Below are 22,201 nucleotides of genomic sequence, written 5' to 3'. Positions count from 1 at the left end.
GGTCTCTGGGAGGAGTTGGGGTACAAAAGGAAACAAGAATGTGATTTAATTCTATTTACTTAAAATATATTTTTTAATGTTAACAAATTCAGATAAATTGAAATCATGTAACTTCTCTCATCATAATGCAATAAAAGTTAAAAATCAATCAATCAATAAATAAATAAGAACCAACAATAAAATATGAAAATAAACTAAAAAAAAAAAAGGACGGTGGGGAAGGTTCCAACTAACACTTCAATATATTGAGATGTGTCTCTCTAAGGAGGCTTGACCTCTCCAAGGGTCATCTCCTGAGGAAGACTGTGGGCAGAGCGTGAGCTGTGTGTGTCCCAGACCGTACACCACGTCCTTGTTCATCGTTTCCACCCTTTTCTCTTCCAGGTACTTTGCACTGGGGCTACTCTATCATTACAACAAACAAGATGCCTCTGCAGTTCAGGTGAGTTCAAAGGGAGTGGAAAAGCGCCAGCTGTGCAGAGCTTGACCCCCTGCCTCTGAACCCCACAACCCTTGGTGTCAGGAGAACCAACTTTTTTTTTTTCCATTTTCTCTTCCTTTATTTTTTATTTTTATATATATTTTCTTTTTTTGTTTTTGTTTTTTGGTTTTTTGGGTTTTTGGGTTTTTTTCAGACAGGGTTTCTCTGTGTAGCCGTGACTATCCTGGAAATCACTCTGTAGACCAGGCTGCCCTCGAACTCAGAAATCTGCCTGTCTCTGCCTCCCAAGTGCTGGGATTAAAGGCGTGCACCACCACTACCCGGCCACATATTTTCTTTATTTACATGTCAAATGATACCTCCTTTCCCGGTTTCCCCTCTGAAAAAAAAAAAAAAAAAAAAAAGATAGGAAAAAAAGAAAAAAGAAATAAGATTTAAAATATCCTGTTCCCACCCCTCTCCCCATGCTCACCAACCCACCCTCTCCCAATTCGTGGCCCTGGCATTCCCCTACACTGGGTCATAGAACCTTCACAGGACCAAGGGGCCTCTCCTCCCATTGATAACCATCTAGGCCATCCTCTGATACATATGCAGCTGGGGCCATGAGTCCCACTATGTGTACTCTTTTGGTTGGTGGTTTAGTCCCTGGGACCTCTGAGGGTACTGGTTAGGTCATATTGTTGTTCCTCCTAAGGGGCTGCAAACCCTTCAGCTCCTTGGGTCCTTTCTCTAGCTCCTTCATTGGGGACCATGTGCTCAGGCCAATGATGGCTGTGAGCCTCTGTATTAGTTGGGTACTGTCAGAGCCTCTCAGGAGAGAGCTATATCAGGCTCCTGTCATCCAGCACTTGCTGGCATCCACAATAGTGTCTGGGTTTGGTGATTGTATATGGGAAGGATTCCCAGGTGGGGCAGTCTCTGGATTGTCCTTCCTCCAGTCTCTGCTCGATACTTTGAGGATAACCAACTTTTGAAAATTATTCTCTGACTCCATATATACCGAGGCATATAGGCTATCATGTTTATACATATTTTGGGCCAATAACCTATAATTTTGTGTTACTTTTTAAAAACCCATTAATCCATAGAAACCACTTTTGCCTAATCTGGTCTTTTCTGCAGAGAACTAAAATAATATTGTTTTCAAAAGTGAACTCTGGGAAGTGTTGAGTTTAAGTCCCCATACTTGTTCTTGACAAAAAGGCCAAGAAGTAATTTCTTTAATTCTCTTTAAAGAACACTATCAAGATTGAGTTTGTGAAAATTGAAGAAATGAAAACAAGGTTGATTTCCTTTTAAAGAATTAAAAGGAGGCCTGGAGCTAAGAGCGTTTGTTGCTCTACTCTAGTCCATCCCTGCACCAGGGCTGGGTGGCCCACAACCACATAACTCTAGATTATGATTCTAGGGATTGGCCCGCTCTTCTTGTCTTCACGGGCACTATACACATATGGCATATGCACACATGGGCACATACATACACATAAGCATATATTTAGAAAGTTAGCTGTCACATCGTAACTATACACCTTTCTTGGGAAGTGATTTAGTCACAGTCACTGGGATCCCAACTTCTTAGATGTTCACTGTCTCTCTGTCCTGGGGAACTTAGCTCATCTGTTTAGTGCTTTTATTCATCCCAGTGAGCCACAGAACACTAGAGATTATTTCTCTAACTATATTTTAGTAACCTGTATCTAGCATCCTTCTGCCCCCGACTCCTACCACCCTTTTTAAGTGCTAATATCCACTGCTTTTCTCTACTCTTACAAAATTAGCTTGAATTGGCTTGGATGTGATATTTTTGCTGAGCCAGCAGGCATATGACATCACCTTAGAAACTCAGGGCGGCAGGTAGCAATTGTGTTATAATTTTTACTATTAATAACAGCAACTATTGCTAGTGAGCTGGGCAATTGCTTCCCTTACAGCACCAGGACAGAGCCAATGCTGATCAAGTTCATGCTCTGCCTTACTGAGGAGCTGAGGTGAAGGCCAGCAGGGATGCTGTGACTGAATTGAATGGCATTGATTTGTTAGCCTTGTCTCTTGGCCTGCACCTTGCAGCTTTCCATTGATCTTTGCAGTGTCTTCTCACACCCTGGGGGGATGGGCTCCTCTCTGTCCTGTTACCTCTCAGACTGCCTTGGGTGCTAGCTGCCTTGTGAGCCTTTTGTGTAATGTCAGCTCCCTCCCTGTCAGTGCCCATGCCTTTGTGAGTTTAGTCTGCAGACTCTCCCCTAATGCATCACAAGAGCATAATTTTAGAGGGAAGAAAACAGGAAAATGAGTTTCCATCACACATGCCTCAAGGCCAAGAGCAGACTTGGATATTGCAAACAAAATGTTGATTTTTTTTTTAAAGACATAGTAGTGACACAGCTATGGAAAAAGATTTGCATACTTGAATAATATGGAGCACATCTTCATAAGAGGTGAAAATTCCATTAAAAAATAAACAGTGGACCCTTGATTCAGTTATTTAACTGGTGAATTCAGTTCTGAAGAAAACAAGAATGCACTGAGCATTCTAATCAGCTTTAGTTGGGGGATCACCACCATATTGCAGATTATTTTAGATTTTGAAGTATTTGCATGTACAAAAGGAGATGGGTTAGACAGAAGACCCAAGTGTAACCTAAATTTCACTTATGTCTTGCACAGATAGCATGAAAATAATTTTTATAAATCTGTCCTCAAAATCATGTTTGACAGGATGGAATTTTCCACATTTAGCATCATCTCAAATTTTGAAAAATTAGATTTTGGCACATTTGGGTTTTTTGATTTATTTCTTAAAAAATATAACACATTTTACAATTTATAGCTTTCTGTACTATATCATTCTTTATTCAAAATGCTCAGGATCTGAATTGTTTTAGATTTTTAAGTTTTTCTGATTTTGAAGTAATGCATGGGAAGCTAGAGGCACCCCAATCAGCTACCCAGTCTGACAGCCTGAAATCTAGGTTTCAGTGTCAACAATGCTTGTGAACGCTCAGATTATAGATTTGCATGTTAGGGATGTTTCATCCTGTGTGTTTTGAAAATAGTGAGAGACCAAGTAAGAAAACAAGCATTTTCTCAGCAAATTCTACATGATACATAATGTTCCAGTCTACATTATTTTTGTTTTTGTTTTTGTTTTTTTTTATTTCTTCTCAGTTGTGGGTGAACATTGTGAACGGGGACATCCAGGATTCTACACGCTCAGACCTGTATGAATACATCGTTGATTTTCTTACCTACTGCCTAGATCAAGAGCTGGTGTGGACCCATGCTGACTGGCTGTTGCAGAAAAGTGAGGAGGTTTGTGTTTCATAAATGCATTCTCTAGGGATGGCTGGTAGAAAGACACCAAAGCTCCCCTCAACTTCAGGTGGAGGCAAAAGCTACATCCATTCTCCCCCTCTTTACTCTGGCCCCTTGTTAATGCCTTTCCTTTGAGCACAAGCAAATGGCATAGTCTGCGGTTGCTGAGGTCTCTGCAGAAGCCTCTCCCTGCAGAGGCCTCTTGTAGAAATAGGAGCAGCCTAGCCTTCTCACGCCCTGGGGTTCTGAGAACACTCTTACAGTTTCCTCCTCACTTGTCAGGGAACAGAAGTCTGCATTTTGTTCTCTGGGATGGGTACAGGTTCTTACTCTACACAGACTGGTCTTTTGCAAGAAGAGGCTCACTCAGATCTGGGCCACACCAGGAAGACCATTGTCCTTGTCTGCTTCTGAGAGGCTGTGGACTTGGAGGTGTCAAGTGTCATGAACATGACCTGACTCATCTTGGAGGCTGAGACAGGACAATAGTGAAAAAGCATCTGTTGGCTCTTGGCTCTACAGCAGCAGTTCTTAACTTTCCTAATGCTGGGACACTTTAATACAGTTCTTCATGTCATGGTGACCCCCAACTATAAAATTATTTCATGGCTACTTCACAACTGTAATTTTGCTACTGTTATGAATCATAATGTAAATATCTGATATTCAGGATAGCTGATATGCAGTTCCCTCAAAGGAATCATGACTCAAAGGCAGCATGCTTAGGACAGAGGGACACAGACCTTAAAAGGCTTCACAGGTTGCTGATACTAAGCATAGCAGATCCATTTTCTTGGCTTCCCTTGCAGAGATAGATTCCTATTGTCCACAGCACTTCCTGAGCTAAGTCAGAGCCCCTATTCCTTCCATATTGAAACATTTTAAAATTACATTTATGTATTTATTTGTATTTGTGCATGTACATGTATGTGCATGTATATACGTGTGCCGTACTGTATGTATGGTGGTCAGAGGACAGCTGAGGTTCTCCCTTTCCACCATGTGTATCTCAGGGATTGAGATATGAGCTATTCAAGCTTAGCAGGAAGGACCTTTACCTGCTAAGCCTGCTCACTGGCCTCTCATTTGTCCGGTATGTCTGTGCATATGCCTACATTGTGCACCTGCACATGTCCCTATGGTGTAGGTGCAGTGTCATCGAAAGGTTCAGGTCCTTTCCATTTACGGAGCAATCACAGCCAAACACAGAGATTATTCCGTGTGTCACATGTTGGCCCTCCACTGACCTCTGTCATCTCTTGAAGGGCGTGGTTCACAGATAGGGCTAACAGACTCTTTCAAGGTCACATAGTCAAGCAAAGCTGAGACACAATCAGACCTATAGCTGTGCCATGTGTCTCGTGTTGGGGGTTCACAGGTATATGTACATTTACACATGTAAGCAAGCACTAGTACACACTTCAGTGCCCAGGGGAACCCAACAAGGTGTAATGGTCTTAGTATTTCCTCAGAAGGCAAAATTGATCCAGGGTGCTGCTTATGGCAGGCATCAGGAGGCAGCCTGAAAGTGCAGGGACTACAGGCTCAGATGGCAAATTAGCCAAGCACAGGAAATAATCTACTAGCCAGATAATGTGTTCAGAGAACCAAGAGCACACTATGAGTTTTCATACTTTCTGGATTTTGTCACTTAATCTTTGCAAGAAACAGTCTCTATTTGGGATAATCTTAATAGTGCTAGTGCCTGCTGCATGGCTGTCAAAGCCTGTTACCAGTGACTGCTCTATTTGTTAGTTTCCAGCCATCTTAGAAGAAATCCCAGCAGTGTGTGGGAGGGCTACTTTTCACCCTTTCCTGGCTGTGGTGTTTGCTTTGTTTGGTCTTTCTTCTGGACTGTTTTTTTCTCCATATTTTTGAGGTAAGTGTGGCATATGAGAAGTGGTACCTGCTTATCATCAGCGTATCCTGCATGATGGTTTTAGCCAAACCATGACTGTTAAGTGACCAAAAGAAGGATGAAGAAAGCTGAACTGCTGCTCTCTCTGCAGATTGGAGTTCAAGTTTTCACCAAGAGACCTTTGGACGAGCAGCAGCAGACTAGTTTTAATCCAGACGACATTATTAGTTGCCTTAAGAAATACCCTAAAGCCCTGGTTAAGTATCTGGAACATCTCGTTATCGACAGGAGATTGCAGGTGAGCTCTCAGCCTAGACTAAGGTCTATGGCTGCAGTGTCACTAACAGCTTAGGAGAGGGAACCTGGCTGTGCCTTCTGGTCACTCAGCTTGTGCTGGCTGGTTATCCGAGGAAATATGAGCCTTTGTGAACGAGACCCAGAGGGAGTAGAAGTAGATGCTTTATCTTGCATCTCATCTCCACTCCACTTTTCTTTTCTCTTTGTTATTATCTCACAGGAAATGGGAGAAGCTGTGTCATTTATAGAATACCTAAAGCCTTTGCCTCTCATGTGTCCCCGACATGTGTTAATCATCCATCATTATGATAAAACACCCAAGGCAATTAACTGGTGGAGAGCAGAGGGTTCTTTTGCCCTGTAGTCTTTCAATATGTGACAGGTTGTCCCATTCTTTCTGATTAGATTTCTTAGCAGAAAAAGGCAGTGTTGTATCCAGAGAGTCAAGAGGCCAGGGCAGGGGGTTGAGGTTCCTCTGCCTCTGCTATGGTCCCACTCCATCCCATTGACCATATTCCTTCCAGGCTCCACCCCTACCCCAAATAGCTGTCCCATGGGGACATTAACACATTAGCATCCAGACTGTAGCAGCATGGACCCCTCTGTGTTGGTATTCCTGGGAAGTTTCCAGTCCCGAGGGTATCCTGTCCACTGTGTTCAAGAATCTGCCACAGCCTTCCTCATGTAAACACTATGTGTGGGGCATCCCTGATTCCTACAGAAAGAAGAGTACCACACCCACCTTGCCATCCTCTACCTGGAGGAAGTGCTGCGGCAGAGGGTACCCACTGGGGGCAAGGATGTAGAAGCCACTGAGACACAGGCCAAACTCCGGAGGCTGCTCCAGAAGTCTGACTTGTACCGCGTCCAGTTGTTAAAAGGTGAGGATAAACTTGGCATACCAGTGAGAGACCTCGGTGGGACTGAGGCAGGGAGCCTTTGTCCCAGAGTGTAACATTTGGGTCCCATGTGTTGATTCCTTGAGCCCCCTTCCTCAGAGCTGTCCTGATGGGTTTTGGATTGAGCTATAAAACACCATCATTCATGATTCACCTTCTAATGATATTGGTACTTTCCTCACTCAGTATCCCTGGGGGTGGCACCTGGACCCCCAAGGTCCCCAAATCTGCTATGCTCCAGCCCCTTATAGCTCTCCTTTTTGCCTCTGTCTCTGCCTTAGTATGGCAGCCTCTTGGTAATTATTTGCCGGCATTTACTGTAGGAGAAGGGTGGTGCTGGTGTGCTGTGGCATCTGTACCTGCTGCTGTACTTGACACAGGCAATACAGCCAGCCCTTCCCCCTCCCCAGGCTGGTGATATCTGCCTCAGGCATCAGGCCTGAGGAGCAGCCCATGGTGCCTGTCATTTCATATTCGCCTTCCTCCTGAACTGAGAGATGTCCTGGAAATATCCCATTGCAGGTTGTTGTCCCCTATTTCGCAGCCCACAGGAGAGCAAAGTGACCTGGGCAGTAAGAATCAACCTATGGGACCCATCAGCCCGCTAAGGACAAGGCTTGATCAGGACTGACACTGCCCCTGGGCTGTGCCATTTTCTAGAAACCTAACTACAGGGGGGACAAAAGAAAAGTTTTTATTCCTGTTCCAGAAACTCATTAGATAATACAGATAGGATTTTTTTAAATACCTCAAACCCATGTTCCTTTCAGTGAAGCATGTTTTAAATTGGTATAAAGGGGTTGAGCATAACTTTTACGGTAAAGTGGATATTTGAATTTTATCCATAGATTCTGCATCTGCATATTCAACCAACTGTGACTTGAAAATATCTGGCATAAATATTATAGCATTACTATTAACCATGTTTCAGTGTATCCCAAGTCTTCCAGAGGTGATCTCAAGTATGTAGTGTTACTTGCAAACACTATAGGGGATTTGGGGGCCTTTCCAGGAGGGTCTTGATTCGAGTCCTCCTGAAGACACAGGTACAGTTATTCCCCTGTGTTAGCTATAAGATTCTGTACTGGGAAGGCAGAGGAATGGTATTATACCTGCAGACCAGGAGCCAAGGCTCTGGGGACGCTGAGCAGACTCACCTGTTTTCTGAGCAGTAGCAGTGAAGGCTACCTTCAGTTTTTCTGACTGAGTCACCAGGGGAAAAGCCAAGCAGCCACCTCCCTCAGTCATCTAGGTGGCAGTATTTAGCAATGTCTAGGCAACTAGAGAGCCTGCTTTTGTTGAGGCTGCAGGAACATGCAGGCGAGAGCTCAGCCAGCTAGCCCAGTCTATTACCAAGTGCCAATTTTGTCTGACAGAGAAAGTCCAGGGTGCTGGCCTGCCCATGGAAAGTGCCATCCTCCACGGGAAGCTGGGCGAGCATGAGAAGGCTCTGCACATCCTGGTGCATGAGATGGGGGACTTCTCTGCAGCTGAGGACTACTGCCTATGGAGCTCCGAGGGTCAGGATGCAGCCTGCCGTCAGCGCCTCTTCCACACACTGCTCGCCATGTACCTCCGTGCAGGTCCCTCTGCCCAAGATCTGACCATGGCTGCTGTGGACTTGCTGAACCATCATGCCAGGGAATTTGATGCCACCCAGGTCCTACAGCTCCTGCCTGACACCTGGTCGGTGCAACTACTCTGCCCATTCCTCACAGGGGCTATGAGGGACAGCATCCATGCCAGGAGGACCACACAGGTGGCTCTTGGCCTGGCCAAATCAGAAAACCTGATTTACATGTATGATAAGGTGAGTGTCTACCCTTTTCCAGCTTGCTCTTCTGCCAGCCCATGTTGCATGGGACGTAAGTTTTTAAACTATGAAAAAAAATGGTCTTGGCCAGTTTTTATTTCCACTCTACAAGTATTGATTGTTCCCACCAAGATGCAGAGGTGTGTGTGGGCAGAGGCAGGGGCAGAGGATGGTCTTGTGGCTAGCATTAGTGAGGCCTTTTCCCCTTTGGACACTGATAATCATGACAGAAGCTGGATGAAGTCAGCACTGTAACTCCAGCACTTGGGAGGCTGGGGCAGGAAAATGGTCAACCCCAGGGCCATAGTAAGTTTCAGATAAGTGCAACCCTGTCTCAGACAAACAAAACCAGGGGAGAACTATAGGGAAAGCTGAGGGAAGGTGAGCAGTGTTGGAGTGGATACACTCCTGATGCATTCTTTGCCCAGTCTGAGTACTTAATAGCATTATGTGTGGTCTTCTGGTGCCATGTCCTTTGCACGAGGGAGAAAACTGTGACTTGTGACAGCCACAAGGAATAGCTGAGAAGTACCTCCCAAGCCAGTTGAGAAGCCCACAGAATTCCATTTCTGCCCCAAATGGCTGTCTGGAAGAGGAGGAATCATGTTCTTCTACACATAAGCCTCCCTGAAGCCCTGTGGCCTGGGCCATGCCGTCTCCCTCACTCTTCCCACGCCTTTGCTGCTTCCCAGCTTACGTCTGGCCTTGCCTGCCTGGCCATGGAGAATGTTGGCTTACCTCCTATCCTTGGCACATGCTGACCCCGCCGCCAGGAGTATTCTACCTTTTTCTTTAGCATTTAGCCTGCCTGTTTTGTTTCGTTTTGTTTCCCACCTCAGAGCCTTAAGCTTTAAGGTCTTTTGCTTACCCACATCCCTTGTGTATACGTTGGCAACTTCCTTTCTTTCTTTTGGGAGCTTTGTTTCCCTAGTGCTGGCCGTGGTGTGCTGCAGGGCTGCATATGGAGGATACTAGTTCATGCAGGAGAATTCAGTGGGTTGTTGCTTGCTCCTGTCAGTGGACTGACTTGCCCAGACTGACAGTGTATAGAGAAGCCTCAACTTTTGCAATTCAAGTTCTAATTTTTGGACTAGAGCCAATAGTGCTTTTTCTTATGACTTCTGAAAAATGTTTTGTAATACTTAGCATGTGCTACTAGTTAACTGAGTGACTATGGCCAAATCTCTGATCTGGGTCCTGCGTTTTATTTGCAAATGAGGATCTTACTTGATCCCACTCCCACTCTGATGGTAGTGACTTTGGACAGTCTGGGGTTAAAACAGTCAATGCTTTGAGAGTGCTGAAAGGAATTTATATAGGAATTTCCAGACACACAATGGTTGCTTTAAGAAGAGGGACTGTTGGGGCTGGAGAGATGACTTGGAGGTTAAGAGTACTTACTGCTTTTGCAAGACCTCGGTTCAGTTCCTAGCACCCACGTGGTGACTCACAACTCTAGTTTCAGGGGTCTGATGACCTTTTCTTGCCTCTGCAGACATGCAATGCACATAAACTCATGCAGGCACACGTATATACATAAAAAATGAATAAATAAATCTTTAAAAATAAAAGGAAAGCACCTCTGCCGCTCCCTCTGTCTGCTCATTAAGAACAATTCTGTTTATTTCCATTTCTCACGCCCCATGTCCAGAAGTTGATGGGGAGCAGTCTTTTCAGCACTCATCGTCCACAGCAGAATGTGCACCTACCCTGACTTGGCCACCTCCTCACTGTTGCTTTCTGTTTGCAGATGAAGCTGAAAGGAAGTGCAGTCCGGCTCTCAGAAAAAAAGCTTTGCCAGCTCTGCCAGAACCCTTTCGGTGAACCTGTGTTTGTCAGATACCCAAATGGAGGGCTTGTGCACACCCACTGTGCTGCCAGCAGACACACGACCCCCAGCTCGCCCAGCCCTGGCACTCGGACTTGAAAAGTGTGGTTCCAGGCTGCAAAAGGGATTCTGAGTTCTTTTCCGAACCTGTTTTTTTGTGTGAGCCAGAACAAAGGGAAGGCATTTGGGTGCCAGGGAAATGCTATCCCTGGGAAACAAGGGCACATCACTGCTGATTGTTCTTTGTGTGAATGGAAATGGAAAGGGCCTGAAACCCTCCCTCCCCACCCAGGACAGTAACAGGCCAGAGTCTACCCGTCCAGGAGGTTAGAGTCATCCAAAGCACAAGCCAACTTTGAAAAGCAGGCAGTGTAGCCTAGGTGATCCAGGCACGGATGGGTCCTGGAAATGGGGTCTGCCTGGCCCAGGCAAGCGTCCAGGATATAGAGGCCTGAGCTGGGCACCTTGTCTTGGAGGTGGTGTGCTCTCCACATAGGCTCCACATCTGCCCCTCAAGTGGACACAGCTTCTGTTCTTCCCATCCTGCCGTCAGCCTCTGAAACCCTCTGCCTCATTTACTTAAGCACTCACTTGGTGTAAAGTCCTGTGCTTCTGGCTTGCCTAGCACATGGAAATCTCTTGAGAAAGAGAGAAAGCTTGAGGTAGATGGGATGGTGAAATGGTTCAGTGGGCAAAGACACTTGCCACCAAGCCTGACAATGTGAATTCAATCCCCAGAACATACATGAAAAGAGGAGAGGTCTAAGTGGGAAGCTGCTTTGCCTGTCCTGAAGACTGCAACAGAAAAGAGACCCAGGTTTGTGAGGGAGAGGCAGGTTTCCTTTCATCTACTTACTGACTGGAAACACCTCGACGGACATACACAACTCATTTTTTTTTTTTATTTGAATTCATATCATCTGTGTAGTTTTCTCTCATTTGGAATTTTTTCAGTTGTACTCATTACAGATATCTCTTTCCTCATTAAAATGTACCTCCTACTGAATACTTGGGAAATTCAAAGGGAAATGTGATCAGTAAACCAATGAGCCTTCCACGAGAGGCTCATGCTGGCCTCTGCCCTGTAGCAGGCAGCTGGCAGAGCTGCTTTTCCCTGTTCTGCCCACAGGTGTTTCTGCAGGCTTTTAGGAGGCCAGGCCACCTTATCTGCCAGCACTTTCCATGCCTGCCCTGAGCTTTCTTGAACCCTCAGAGGAAAGGTCTCATCTGTGACCAACTGGACTTGGTGTCTGTCCTTGTCACAGACAAACTGCAGCTCTTGCCATTTCCCTGCTCTTTGAAGTCTCAGTGCCATCCCCGGGATGGTGACTCTATGAGAACCTCAGGGCAGGCAGCACACTCTCTACCAGGATGCTTAGAAAAGAAGCCCAGTCCCCTGAGCTGACTGGGTGGCCCCAGAACAGACCCCATCCCATCTGCCAGGCCCTCCTCACCCCTCCCCTGTCCATTCTTGACAAAATGATCTCTGCACTTGCAATGACTGATGTATTTCTTGTCCCGTCGGGATTCTGAGTAAGCCAGGATGTAAAGGCATCTGTGAGCGTTCAGGGGACTGACACCCTTTTCCCTACATGTCTTGAATGTCAAGAATAAATGATGAAGTCTCCTTACAGCTCCACTGTGTCCCAAGGATGACTGAGAACACTCTTCTCACTGCATGTCATTATTACAACCTATGAATTGGCGGTTTAATCTGAGCACGGTCAAACCTGAAAGCACTGTTTTTCATGCGCAAAACAGGTGCAGTCTCAGAGAGGGCTTGTGACTGCTCACTCCTAACGTGGGACTCTAGGTTCTTCTCATGAGTATTGGTCGATAAAGAGCAGCCCAGCTCCCCCACCAAATCCTTTAAAGCAAACACTTATACAAGGCGGAGAATTACCTCACATGTTACAAACTATTATTTCCTTACCTTCTTGGCACTCTCCCAGGGGCCATTTCACAAATCCCATTTTTAAAATGAATACTTAGCATAGCTTTGTCACAGCCCTGCTCTTTTGTGACTGTCCCCTGGGTAGCACAACAGCTGGTACTCGGCTCTTTCCCCCCCTTCAGCTCTGTATGACCATCCAAGCTGGAGCAACACTGGCTGAGCTTGGATCACATTCGTATCTGGAAGAGAGCAGGAATGTTCAATATGGGGCACTGTATCTGCTGTTGCCTATCAGGTGTTAGTGTAGGCCTGTCACCTAGGCTGTGGGCACTGGGTCTGAGCACAAGGCTGAGAGAGGCTCTGGGAGCCATGCTTGACACTCCTGGAGCACAGAGAAATGGGTCACACCATCACATGGCACCTGTTGCACACCCGGGGCAGCCCTTGCTTCCTGCTTGCTCTCCCACAGGAATCTGTCCTCCTAACGGGTCCCAAATCCACAAGATGTACAAATGTAAACTTGTTGATTTTATTAAAATTCTTCTAATTCTTTGTCTTTTCTTGGGTCATTTTTTAAAAATAAAAACTACATTGCTGAAGTGCTGGTTTTCACAGATGCCTTTCCACTCTAAGGAGCTCTAGAATCCAGCTGTACTGTCACTTTTCCCTGTGCCCATGGAAGCACCTGTGGCAGCTGCAGCTGCCCCCTTGGGCTCTGCTCCGACCTGGCTCAATTTTAAACTCTCTCCCTCAGCATTTATCTTCTGCTTATTCTCAAGGGCGCAATGCCTAGATACACATTGCCTTCAGATGCACAAGGCACTGAGGCCTTGTGAACCAAGATTTTGGGTGACAACTCATTCTCCTTGCAGCCAAGTGCTCCAAGCCCTCTGGTCCTGCATTCCAAATCCTGAGCACATTCCAGAAATATAAATGGACCTTCCTACCTTCTTGGGGTGAAGGGATGCTTCATTGGGTAAAAGTGCTTGCTGCAAAGCATGGGAGCCTGACTGGAAACCCCAGAACCCATGTTGAAAACCAGGAGAAGTTGGCCTAGAAGCCCAGAGATAGGGACGGCACAGACAATGTTGCTCCAGGTTTGGTGAGAGACCCTGTCTGCAAGGATATAAAAAGGGAAAGTCATAGAACTGGACACCTGAGGTCATCCTCTGGCCCCAAGCACTCCCAACATATGAGTGCGCCTTTTTTTTTTCCAGATCAATCTTCCCCCACCCCACTCCCTGAAATGGTCACAGCAGGTCTTTGAGCAAAGTTGTTGAATGCCACCTGTCTCTCACAGCTTCCATCCCGGATTCGGCTTCATTCCTGAGTAAAGGAGGGATTTGTTACCTCAGGGTTCTTTCTGACTCTTCTAACCCTACTCTGTTAAGTAGATGGGTAAATCTCACATCAGCAAGTGAGGCAAGCTGCCATAGCTCAGATTTCAAACAGGAAAATGGGTAGTGTTCTGGTGACTTTAGTTTGGTACCAGGTCAGCAGGATGGTCCCAGCCTGCAAATTCTGCCAAGTAAAGAGACCCCAAAGACTAACCCGAGGTCACTGTTACTTGAACTACCACGAGTGCTGTGTTTAGAGAAGTGAGGTCACAGCTGTTTGGGTTTTGTATTTTTTTTTTAATTATTTTTAATGATTTATACACTGGTATCCTAGTATCCTATTACTAGCATATTAGAAAAAAAGCAGGATATAGTGGAAGCCAAACTGGATGGAAGTTATTCCAGGAAAAAGAGGCAGCATTCACAATGAATTGTGGGACTACTACAAAGACGAGAGATAAGGCGGAGAAAAAGTAAATTGTTGTAAATGTGTTTTGTGGAGGCAAAGACTGGCGTCTGCCTCAGTTAAATGGGCTGTGACTTGTGTTAGGAGTAATTAGATAGTAACTAACACCCCATTTGCTCCTAGCGGATCTGTCAACCTTAGCTTTGAAATGAAAACCTACAAGAATCCAGACCATATGGATCAGAGACCTTTTCACCTCCCCGGAAAAGCTCAGTGGCTAGAGCACCATCTAGAAGCTTGTTAACATGCCGTTTGGAGAAAAGCGCTGAATTAATGACGCCTGCTTTTCTTTAGCTTGCAACCAGGGAAGGGAAACAAATAGCTATAATTCAGTCTGCAGCCTAGAGTTGTAAATTAGCTAAATGAGATCACACGTGGCAAGAAAGAGAAAGCAACACACAGTGAGATGAGTGTGACTTTATCAAAAAGATGCTGGCTCCGACACTGTACCTGGACCTTGGGGTCTCATCCATGATCATGGGGTAGAGCTGAGTAGCATCCCTTCAAGTGTTAACTTTCTGAGCAAAGGGTAAGGTAATGGCCGTGACTCGGCCTACAACACTCAGTGTTGCCCACCAGGACTTGGGGAGCCCTGGTAGCACTCAGCACACAAATCCTGCTCAGCAGCAGTGTGGCTGTGGTGTGTCTGTCCCTATGGGATATCAGGACTCCCACATTTCACTTCGTGCTCACTACACAGGAAAGTGACTCCATAGCCACCCACATGGGTTCTAGCTCTGCTGTCTCGTGTTCCGTTGCTCCTGTCCTCCAGTCTGTGCTAAGAAGCATTTTGCTTTGTCTCTAGCTTCTTCGAGTCCTTCACCACCACAGTCATCTTTCTCTGTGGAACATTTTCCATTTGTCTTACTTGAGACAGTAATTTTTCCTCTTCAGATTCCATCTGTGTTCTTCTAAGCTCAGCAGACAAATTCCAGCCTGATCTCAGGAATACGAGCTAGAATGACTTGTTCTTCATTGTCTCCAATTAAGTTGACTTACCCTCAGTGGTCAACACAAACATTTTTGATTTACCTGGATCAGTTGATGTTCATGATAGAGTTGGGGGTTAGGGGCAGGCTGCCCAGTGTCCTTCCCTCCCACCTCGGTAGTCAGGATGTTACCAGAAAGCCCCCAAATCCATTCTAAATTGTTTCAATACATTGCTGAGTTACAGACCACCATTGACTGAAGCTTATAAATATGCATAACCAAATGCTAAACTTTTGCTTTCTTGGGAATTAGAGGCCAAGAAAGCATTTCTTGGTTGTTTGCATAATAATGCACACCCCTGAAAATGGTTTCTTTTGACGTCAAATAATTTACCAGAGTATATTGATTTTATATGAGTAAACCACGTCAAGAAATCGGTATTGTGCCCTAAAGAAAAGCAGTAACTGTTACTACTGATGTTACTACATTTAAAAAGTGTTCCTCTTTCAAACTGTAAACATACAACCCATAAATCAGATCATTGTAAACATTTTTTTTAATAGAGCAGGACATGGGACAACTCAAGGGAGTCAACTCTCCTTTTGTCATATAAGTTCTGGACTATCAGACCATTATGCTTGGCAGCAATCACACAGAGCTATCGTACCAACCTTCCAACCGCTTTCTTCTTCCATTTTATTTTTAATTTATGTGTATGAGTATTTTGCCTGCATGTATGTCTGCACACCATATCCATGCAGTGCCTACAGAGGCCAGAAGTCAGTGTTAGTACTCCTGGGACGAGAGTACAGATGCTTCTGAGCTGCCAATGTGGTGCTGTAAACTGAACCTGGGTCCTCTGGAAGAGCGAGCAGTTGGTGCTCTTCACATATGATCCATCTCTCCAGCCCCTGCAGCCACTTGTAAGGAGTACCTTTCAGTGGCACATTGTCTGTCACACACAACCATTACCAACATCCATTTCTGCTTTTTCCTGATTCCTGAGATTCTGTGTCCAGTGAAGTACAGTAACTTCCCGTTTCACTTTCCCTGGATCCGACAACTACACTCTTCTTCCTGTTTCTGTGATTCCAACAGCACAGGTAGCCCAACTAAGTCCAAGTGTGCAGTTCTCTTCCGTGACTGAATTCCCTTGGCCTATTGTGGCATGCATGCATGACAATTTCCTTTTTAAAAGCAAATCGAGACTCCATTTCATGATTTTTTAAATAGTGTATTGGCTGGTGGTATGTTATCAACTGGACACAAACTGAAGTCACCAGAGAGAAAAGAGCCTTGGGTGAGGAAATGCTTCCATGAGATCCAGCTGTAAGGCATTTTCTTTATTTAGTGATCAATAGAAGGCCCAGTCTATTGTGGGTGGTGCCATCCCTGGGATGGTGGTCCTGGGTACGATAAGAAAGCAGGCTGAGCAAACCATGGAGAGCAAGCCAGTAAGCAGCACCCTCCATGGCCTCTGCATCAGCTCCTGCCCCAGGTTCCTGTCCTGTTTGAGTTACTGTCCTGACTTCCTTTGGTGTTGAACAGCAATGTGGAAATAGAAACTGAATAAACTCCTTTCTCCTAAAGTTGCTTTTTCGGTCATGGTGTTTCATCTCAACAATATAAAGGCCTAACTAAGACAAATAATATGTTACCAAGTATGTGTGTGTGTGTGTGTGTGTGTGTGTGTGTGTGTGTGTGCACGCACGTGCGCGCACACACATGTGCACAGGAAATTTACATGTATATATTTTAATTAGAATTTAATATATTAGAAATTATTACATCGTATTAGAATTTCTATTTTCTATACCCAGAAAAGCATGTAAAATATAACTTTCTATCAACCCATCTAGATATCATCCATTTACTGTCTATTGTCTGAATAAAGTAATTAAAACACACCAATAAGCAAAGCTGATGTGCAGTCTGGTGTAGGCCCTTCAGAATGGGTAAACTTAGCACAAGATGTTTGATAACAAGGACTGCCCACTAGCCATCTCTGATGTGACACTTGCTTATCTATAAAGCCTATTCAGAAACAAGAGCCAGACTAACTAACTTATAGGGAAGAATAGGGGCAGGTGCTGGCAGGCCTGGTGTATGATCAAACAGGCAGGGTAGTGGGTTTCAAAGCAGGTCTTCTAATGAATGTTATGTTTTCCATAATTTTCCTCAACCTCTCTCTGTGACAGCCATCCAGTCTTGTGGGTAGGGGAGACATGCTCCATTCTCAGATTCTTAGTCATGCCCCTCCTTGAGGAATACCTGAGGCTACCATGACCCCCCATTTTTACCACCATGTCATAGCCATGGCATGGGCATCCAGGGGTGCTGACAGCTTGATGGAGTGCGGGAGTTTCTCTGCCTCATTTTGTTGGGAGAGAAAGTTGACATTTTGAAGAGTGCAAATAGAGAGGCTTGGATCTGGGATGGGATGGGAATGACTAATGTACCATTATTTTCTATATCTATATCTATATATCTATCTCTATATCTATCTATATCTCTGTATCTGTATCTATATCTGTATCTGTATCTATATCTATATCTATATCTATCTCTGTCTCTGTCTGTCTTTATCTCTATCTCTATCTCTATATCTATCTCTGTATCTGTACTGTATCTATATCTATATCTATATTTACATCTACATCTACATCTGTATCTGTCTCTGTCTCTGTCTCTGTCTCTGTATCTGTATCTATCTCTGTCTCTGTCTCTGTATCTGTCTCTGTCTCTGTCTATCTCTATATCTATATCTATCTCTATATCTATATCTATATATTCTATGAGCTGAGGAACAGTTTCCGAGGAAGTTAAAGTCAGCCTGTTTCCTTCTTCTACCACCATGGGGAGCCTGAAACTGCAGATTTCCTGGAATGTTTACACACCTGCTTTGCAGGCCTGCGTCCTGGGTAATCTCTGTGGAATAGACAGAAGCAAAGGTTATCTAATTATAGAGGCTGGGCACGCCGAGTGTGAGAGCATCCTGTAAGCTCATCATTATCTCTGCCCCGTCACTGTAATTTCACGCAAGTGAACACAAGAAGCAGGCAGGGCACTGTCTGTCCTGTGCGAGCTTAATTTGCTCCCGCTGTTGTCGTTCTCAGATATTTTCTATTTACATAAATACTGGAAAATGAGCTGCTTCATAAACAATGGATGGAAGAGGTCAGCTGTCCCCAGTCTGCTGTGTTCTAGCCAGGGTGCTTATTATATTACTCAGGGAGAGGGCACCAATAAAGCTACTATATGTGTAAGAAGAGGGGGAGGGTGGCTAAGTATTGGTTGGTACTAGAAGTCCCACAATATACAAGAGACGTGGATACCATGTGAATGACCTATAAAGGGTCATGAGCCTCATGCTTCAGTGATTCCGAGTGTATGTATGCCTTCCCCACTTCGCAAACCCATTCTAGGGCGTGTTTCCTTTTCTGTCTCTATCTCTGTTTCTAAATGTGTATCTCTAGTGCAATTATTTGTCCTGGAAGGCAACCTGCCCCCGAGACACACGGATCTGGGACACAGATCCATGCTTATAGCAATGCCTTTAGCCTTCCCGGTCTTCAGAACCATGATTTATTAATACACCTTACATCTCTTTCCTTATACATTGCAAAGACTAAGGGTTATATAGCAACAGATAATGAGACATTGCGAAAGGGATCCACAAACAGAACTCTCAAATGAGGTGTGACTGAACCTCATTTAGAAAGTATGGGAGCACCCTCCTACCTCCTATGAAGACCGAGCAAGACAGCCAGGAGCACTTCTATTTTCCTGGTGGCAAGAAACCCAGTAGTGACCACAATCCCCTGAGCAAGTCTTCAGAGGGTATCTCAAGGTCTGAGCATGGGGGAAAGAGTGCTTTCTCGGTAGCTGGCTGCTTTTATAGAGGGCCGTCAAATCCCAGAGGTAATTGGAAAGCTTTGAGGGAGAAAAGCTCTGAGTGTCAGATAATGTTTCTCCTTTATTCTGTTCATCGTTGAAAGCATTTTTTCTTTCTTTTTTTTTTTTTTAAGCTTTCCACTTTGCCTTGTGCATTTGCTAAAATGTTCAGTTTGCCTGTCTTCCATGGTGAGCAGTAACCTCCCTTCATGGTGTAATAAACCACTCAAAGGCTCCCTGATACCACAGCAAAGTCCTGAAATGGAGAGCCATGGCAGCAGCATTTCAATGAGAGAGGAAACTAGAAATATATTCCCCCCCCGCCCCCCAAGGACCGTGCATAAGGAACAGCAAGTCTCTCCGATAAAAATGCTAAATGGGCTCAGTTGGGTTTTTTTCCCAGGGAGTGTTTGGCAAATGGACAGTGGATGCTGGAGGCAGCCTCAAGGAAGGCAGAGATGGAACATGAAGCCATAGGGGAAGTCATTTGTTCTTCCTAACCAGCCGTGAGGCTCTGCAGGTGTTTACACTCTGAGGAAGGCTGGGCTAGAGGATCAGGGTTGTATTAGCTATTTCTCTCATTGCCTTGACCAAATATCTAACAAGAAGAGATAAATGTCTTCTGTTGGCTCCCGGATTGAGGGTATAGTCCATCACAGTAGGGAAGGCATGGTGATGGGAGCGGCCTCATCTGGGTGGATCAGGATGGAGGTGTTCCCTAGGCTGACTCTCCTTTTTAATGAGTCCTGGGCCCAGCCCAAAGGATGGGCCATCCGCAGTCCTGCCTTATCTCTTTCACAAACACACCAAAAAGCATGTCTCCCAGGCGACTCTGAATCCGGTCCAGTTGACAATGAAGATTAACCATTACAGCTGGCATCATATTTGAGGTCTACTTATAAAAAGCAAAGCCCCCTTTCTGTTCCTATGAGACTAGCGAGGGTTGATGGAGCTGTGCAGTGGTCCTTTGCGTGTCCCTTCTTTGACTATGACTTTCTCTGGCACCTCTCCTCTTTCCAGAGTATCTTGCCCTTCCCAGGATGAAGGGCAGGGAACATGTGGGAATCTGGGACTCTACTGTAGCATCCTGGGCCACTTGCTCAGAAGGGCACACACCCCTCATGCATTTGCGTGCTCACTGTGTACTTTAGCATAAAACCCAGTTGCTGAGAGACAAACAAGGATCCCCCAACCTTTCCTTTCCTTAAATGTTTAAATTACTGTGTTGATTTGGTCCATCAGCCAAGCGTTCTGTCAGTAGCATCCAGTCTCTACCATGCAGCAATTGGAGCATTGAACAAACCCTTTCTTCCAACACAGTCAGATTCTTAGAGGTCTGTCAATTGGTTTTGTATTTATTGTTTTTTTTTCTTTATGTTAGTGAAGTTCATCCTTACAAGGCATCAAATTTTCACTATAACTTTTATTTCTCATATTGTTTGTCTGAGAAGTTTAATATGTTCCCCTTTCTCCTCACGGCAGGCATAAATGCAGGCAGTTTAGACCATTACTCATAAGACTATGCCTTCTGAGGGCTCAGGATGAAGAGAGCCTACCTTCTTCAGTTGATGTAATAGAGATAGGCTTAATTTTTGAGAGCAAAGGTTCATGTAGGAAATTTTGCTTAGGATTTTAAAATCCCTGTGTGTTCTGGGATCGCCTGTTTACATTTACGTTGTAGGGTTCATTGACAGATAACTGTGGGGAATCCACTAACTCTCCTCTTTTATTCCAGGGGTAGCAAACTATCCCTAAGCATGTAGCCCCACAGCAGAGCACTCTAGTTCTTAGCCTTTTGGGAGTCATCCATGATTGTGTGACTGTGGAGGACAGGTTAGGTGAAGAACTGCTTTATCACACGTGCTTCTCCATACCTGTCCCTCCCTCATAATCTGGAGCGTACAGGGTTCACAGCCCTGACCAGCTCGCACTACGAAGACTGTCATAATTAGGGTTTCCACTGCTGTAAAGAGACGCCATAACACACAGACATTGTGGGGTCTGCCCCTGGTTCTGGCATACACACTCTAGAAATCTTAGATCAGATCAGGTTTTTTTTTTTTTTTTTTTTTTTTTTTTCCGTATGCTCCTATGTATGGTGGCTAGGTCCTCCATGTTGCTTCTCAGTGGCACAGGTCACCAGGGAAGCCCATGCAGTCTACAGAAAAGGAGTACTTCAGTCCTACTCAGAGCCTTGCTGAGAGGAGAATTGATCACAGCTGGCCAGTGATGTCATCGATCATGGCTGTAATGAAGCCTCCATAGAAACCAGAGAATAGGAGCATACAGGCTTCAGGAGCAGCCTGGTGAAGTGTTGCTGGAGGGTTATACCTCAAAGAGGGCAGGAAGCACAGTGCTTCTCCCTCAGGCCTCAAACCTACTCATTTCTTCCACCTACCTGCCCACCTGTTCCCTTTGCAGTTTCCTCTATAATAACTGGATAAGTGGAGGAAGCAAAATGGCTCCCTGGGTTCTGTGAGCAGCTGTATCAAATTAATCACACCCAGCAGGGAATCATGGGAACTCTGGCTTATAGTCCGTTATGCACTTCAGCTGACAGCCTACTATTGGTACTGTTACTTGAAGTGTGTGGAAGGGGGTTGTCTAGCCTTAGAAACTGAGCCCCCAACCTGTGGAATCTGATGTCACCTCCAGGTAGACAGTACCAAACCGAATCAAACCAGATGCTACTCTGATTGGAGAGCAGTTTCTGTTTTATTTTAGTTCAGAAAAATCCAACAGCCTGTTTCTCTAACCACCTTCTACCCTAGCCTATAAAAAGGACAAACTGATAAGGAACAGGTGCCCCAGTTCATCTGAAACAATTATGACTTCTAAATCCCAGTGCCTGCCGTGGACCAGGCCTTCCTTGGTCTCTATCCTGTAAATGCATCATTTCTATTTGCTTCTTTATGTTGATGGGAATTGAGAAGGCCAGACAATGATGATCCCGCCAGATGCACCTCGCCTTTTGCTTGCTCTTCTGCCTGGGGAGATTCCCTTTATTTCTAAGATGAGGGCTGTGGGGTTGGGATGCTCTCTGACTTGTTTGGAATGATTCAGGGAGTGAAAAGCCCGGGACACAGACTGTCTCTGTCTAGAGCATTTCCTCCACATCAGTAAAGCTTTTATGGAGGCCTGAATGGCAGGTGCCAAGCCGCCTCCTAACTACATAGGGCAGGGATGATGGTGCCCACAGCCTGAACAACACTGGTGGTCCTACACTGA

The 22,201-nt window shown here is 45.2% G+C and overlaps 1 protein-coding gene across 2 annotated transcripts in view; it reads left to right on the top strand.

The window, feature by feature from the left end:
• Tgfbrap1 (transforming growth factor beta receptor associated protein 1) overlaps positions 1-12,902 on the top strand; it is a 53,134-nt gene extending 40,232 nt beyond the window's left edge. For both annotated transcript variants that reach the window (XM_031367351.1, XM_031367352.1), the window contains 6 exons: positions 385-442; positions 3,611-3,754; positions 5,767-5,913; positions 6,634-6,793; positions 8,188-8,621; positions 10,375-12,902. In XM_031367351.1, the coding sequence (XP_031223211.1) occupies positions 385-442; positions 3,611-3,754; positions 5,767-5,913; positions 6,634-6,793; positions 8,188-8,621; positions 10,375-10,551 (1,120 nt within the window). In that variant the 3' untranslated portion in view covers positions 10,552-12,902. The remainder of the gene's footprint in view (positions 1-384; positions 443-3,610; positions 3,755-5,766; positions 5,914-6,633; positions 6,794-8,187; positions 8,622-10,374) is intronic.
• The last annotated feature ends 9,299 nt before the right edge of the window (positions 12,903-22,201 follow it).

The sequence above is a fragment of the Mastomys coucha genome, unplaced genomic scaffold (assembly GCF_008632895.1).
Source record: "Mastomys coucha isolate ucsf_1 unplaced genomic scaffold, UCSF_Mcou_1 pScaffold14, whole genome shotgun sequence".
In the NCBI taxonomy this organism is placed as follows: Eukaryota; Metazoa; Chordata; class Mammalia; order Rodentia; family Muridae; genus Mastomys; species Mastomys coucha.
The sequence above is the reverse complement of the archived record's forward strand: the minus strand, read 5'-3'. Positions and strand labels throughout refer to the sequence as shown.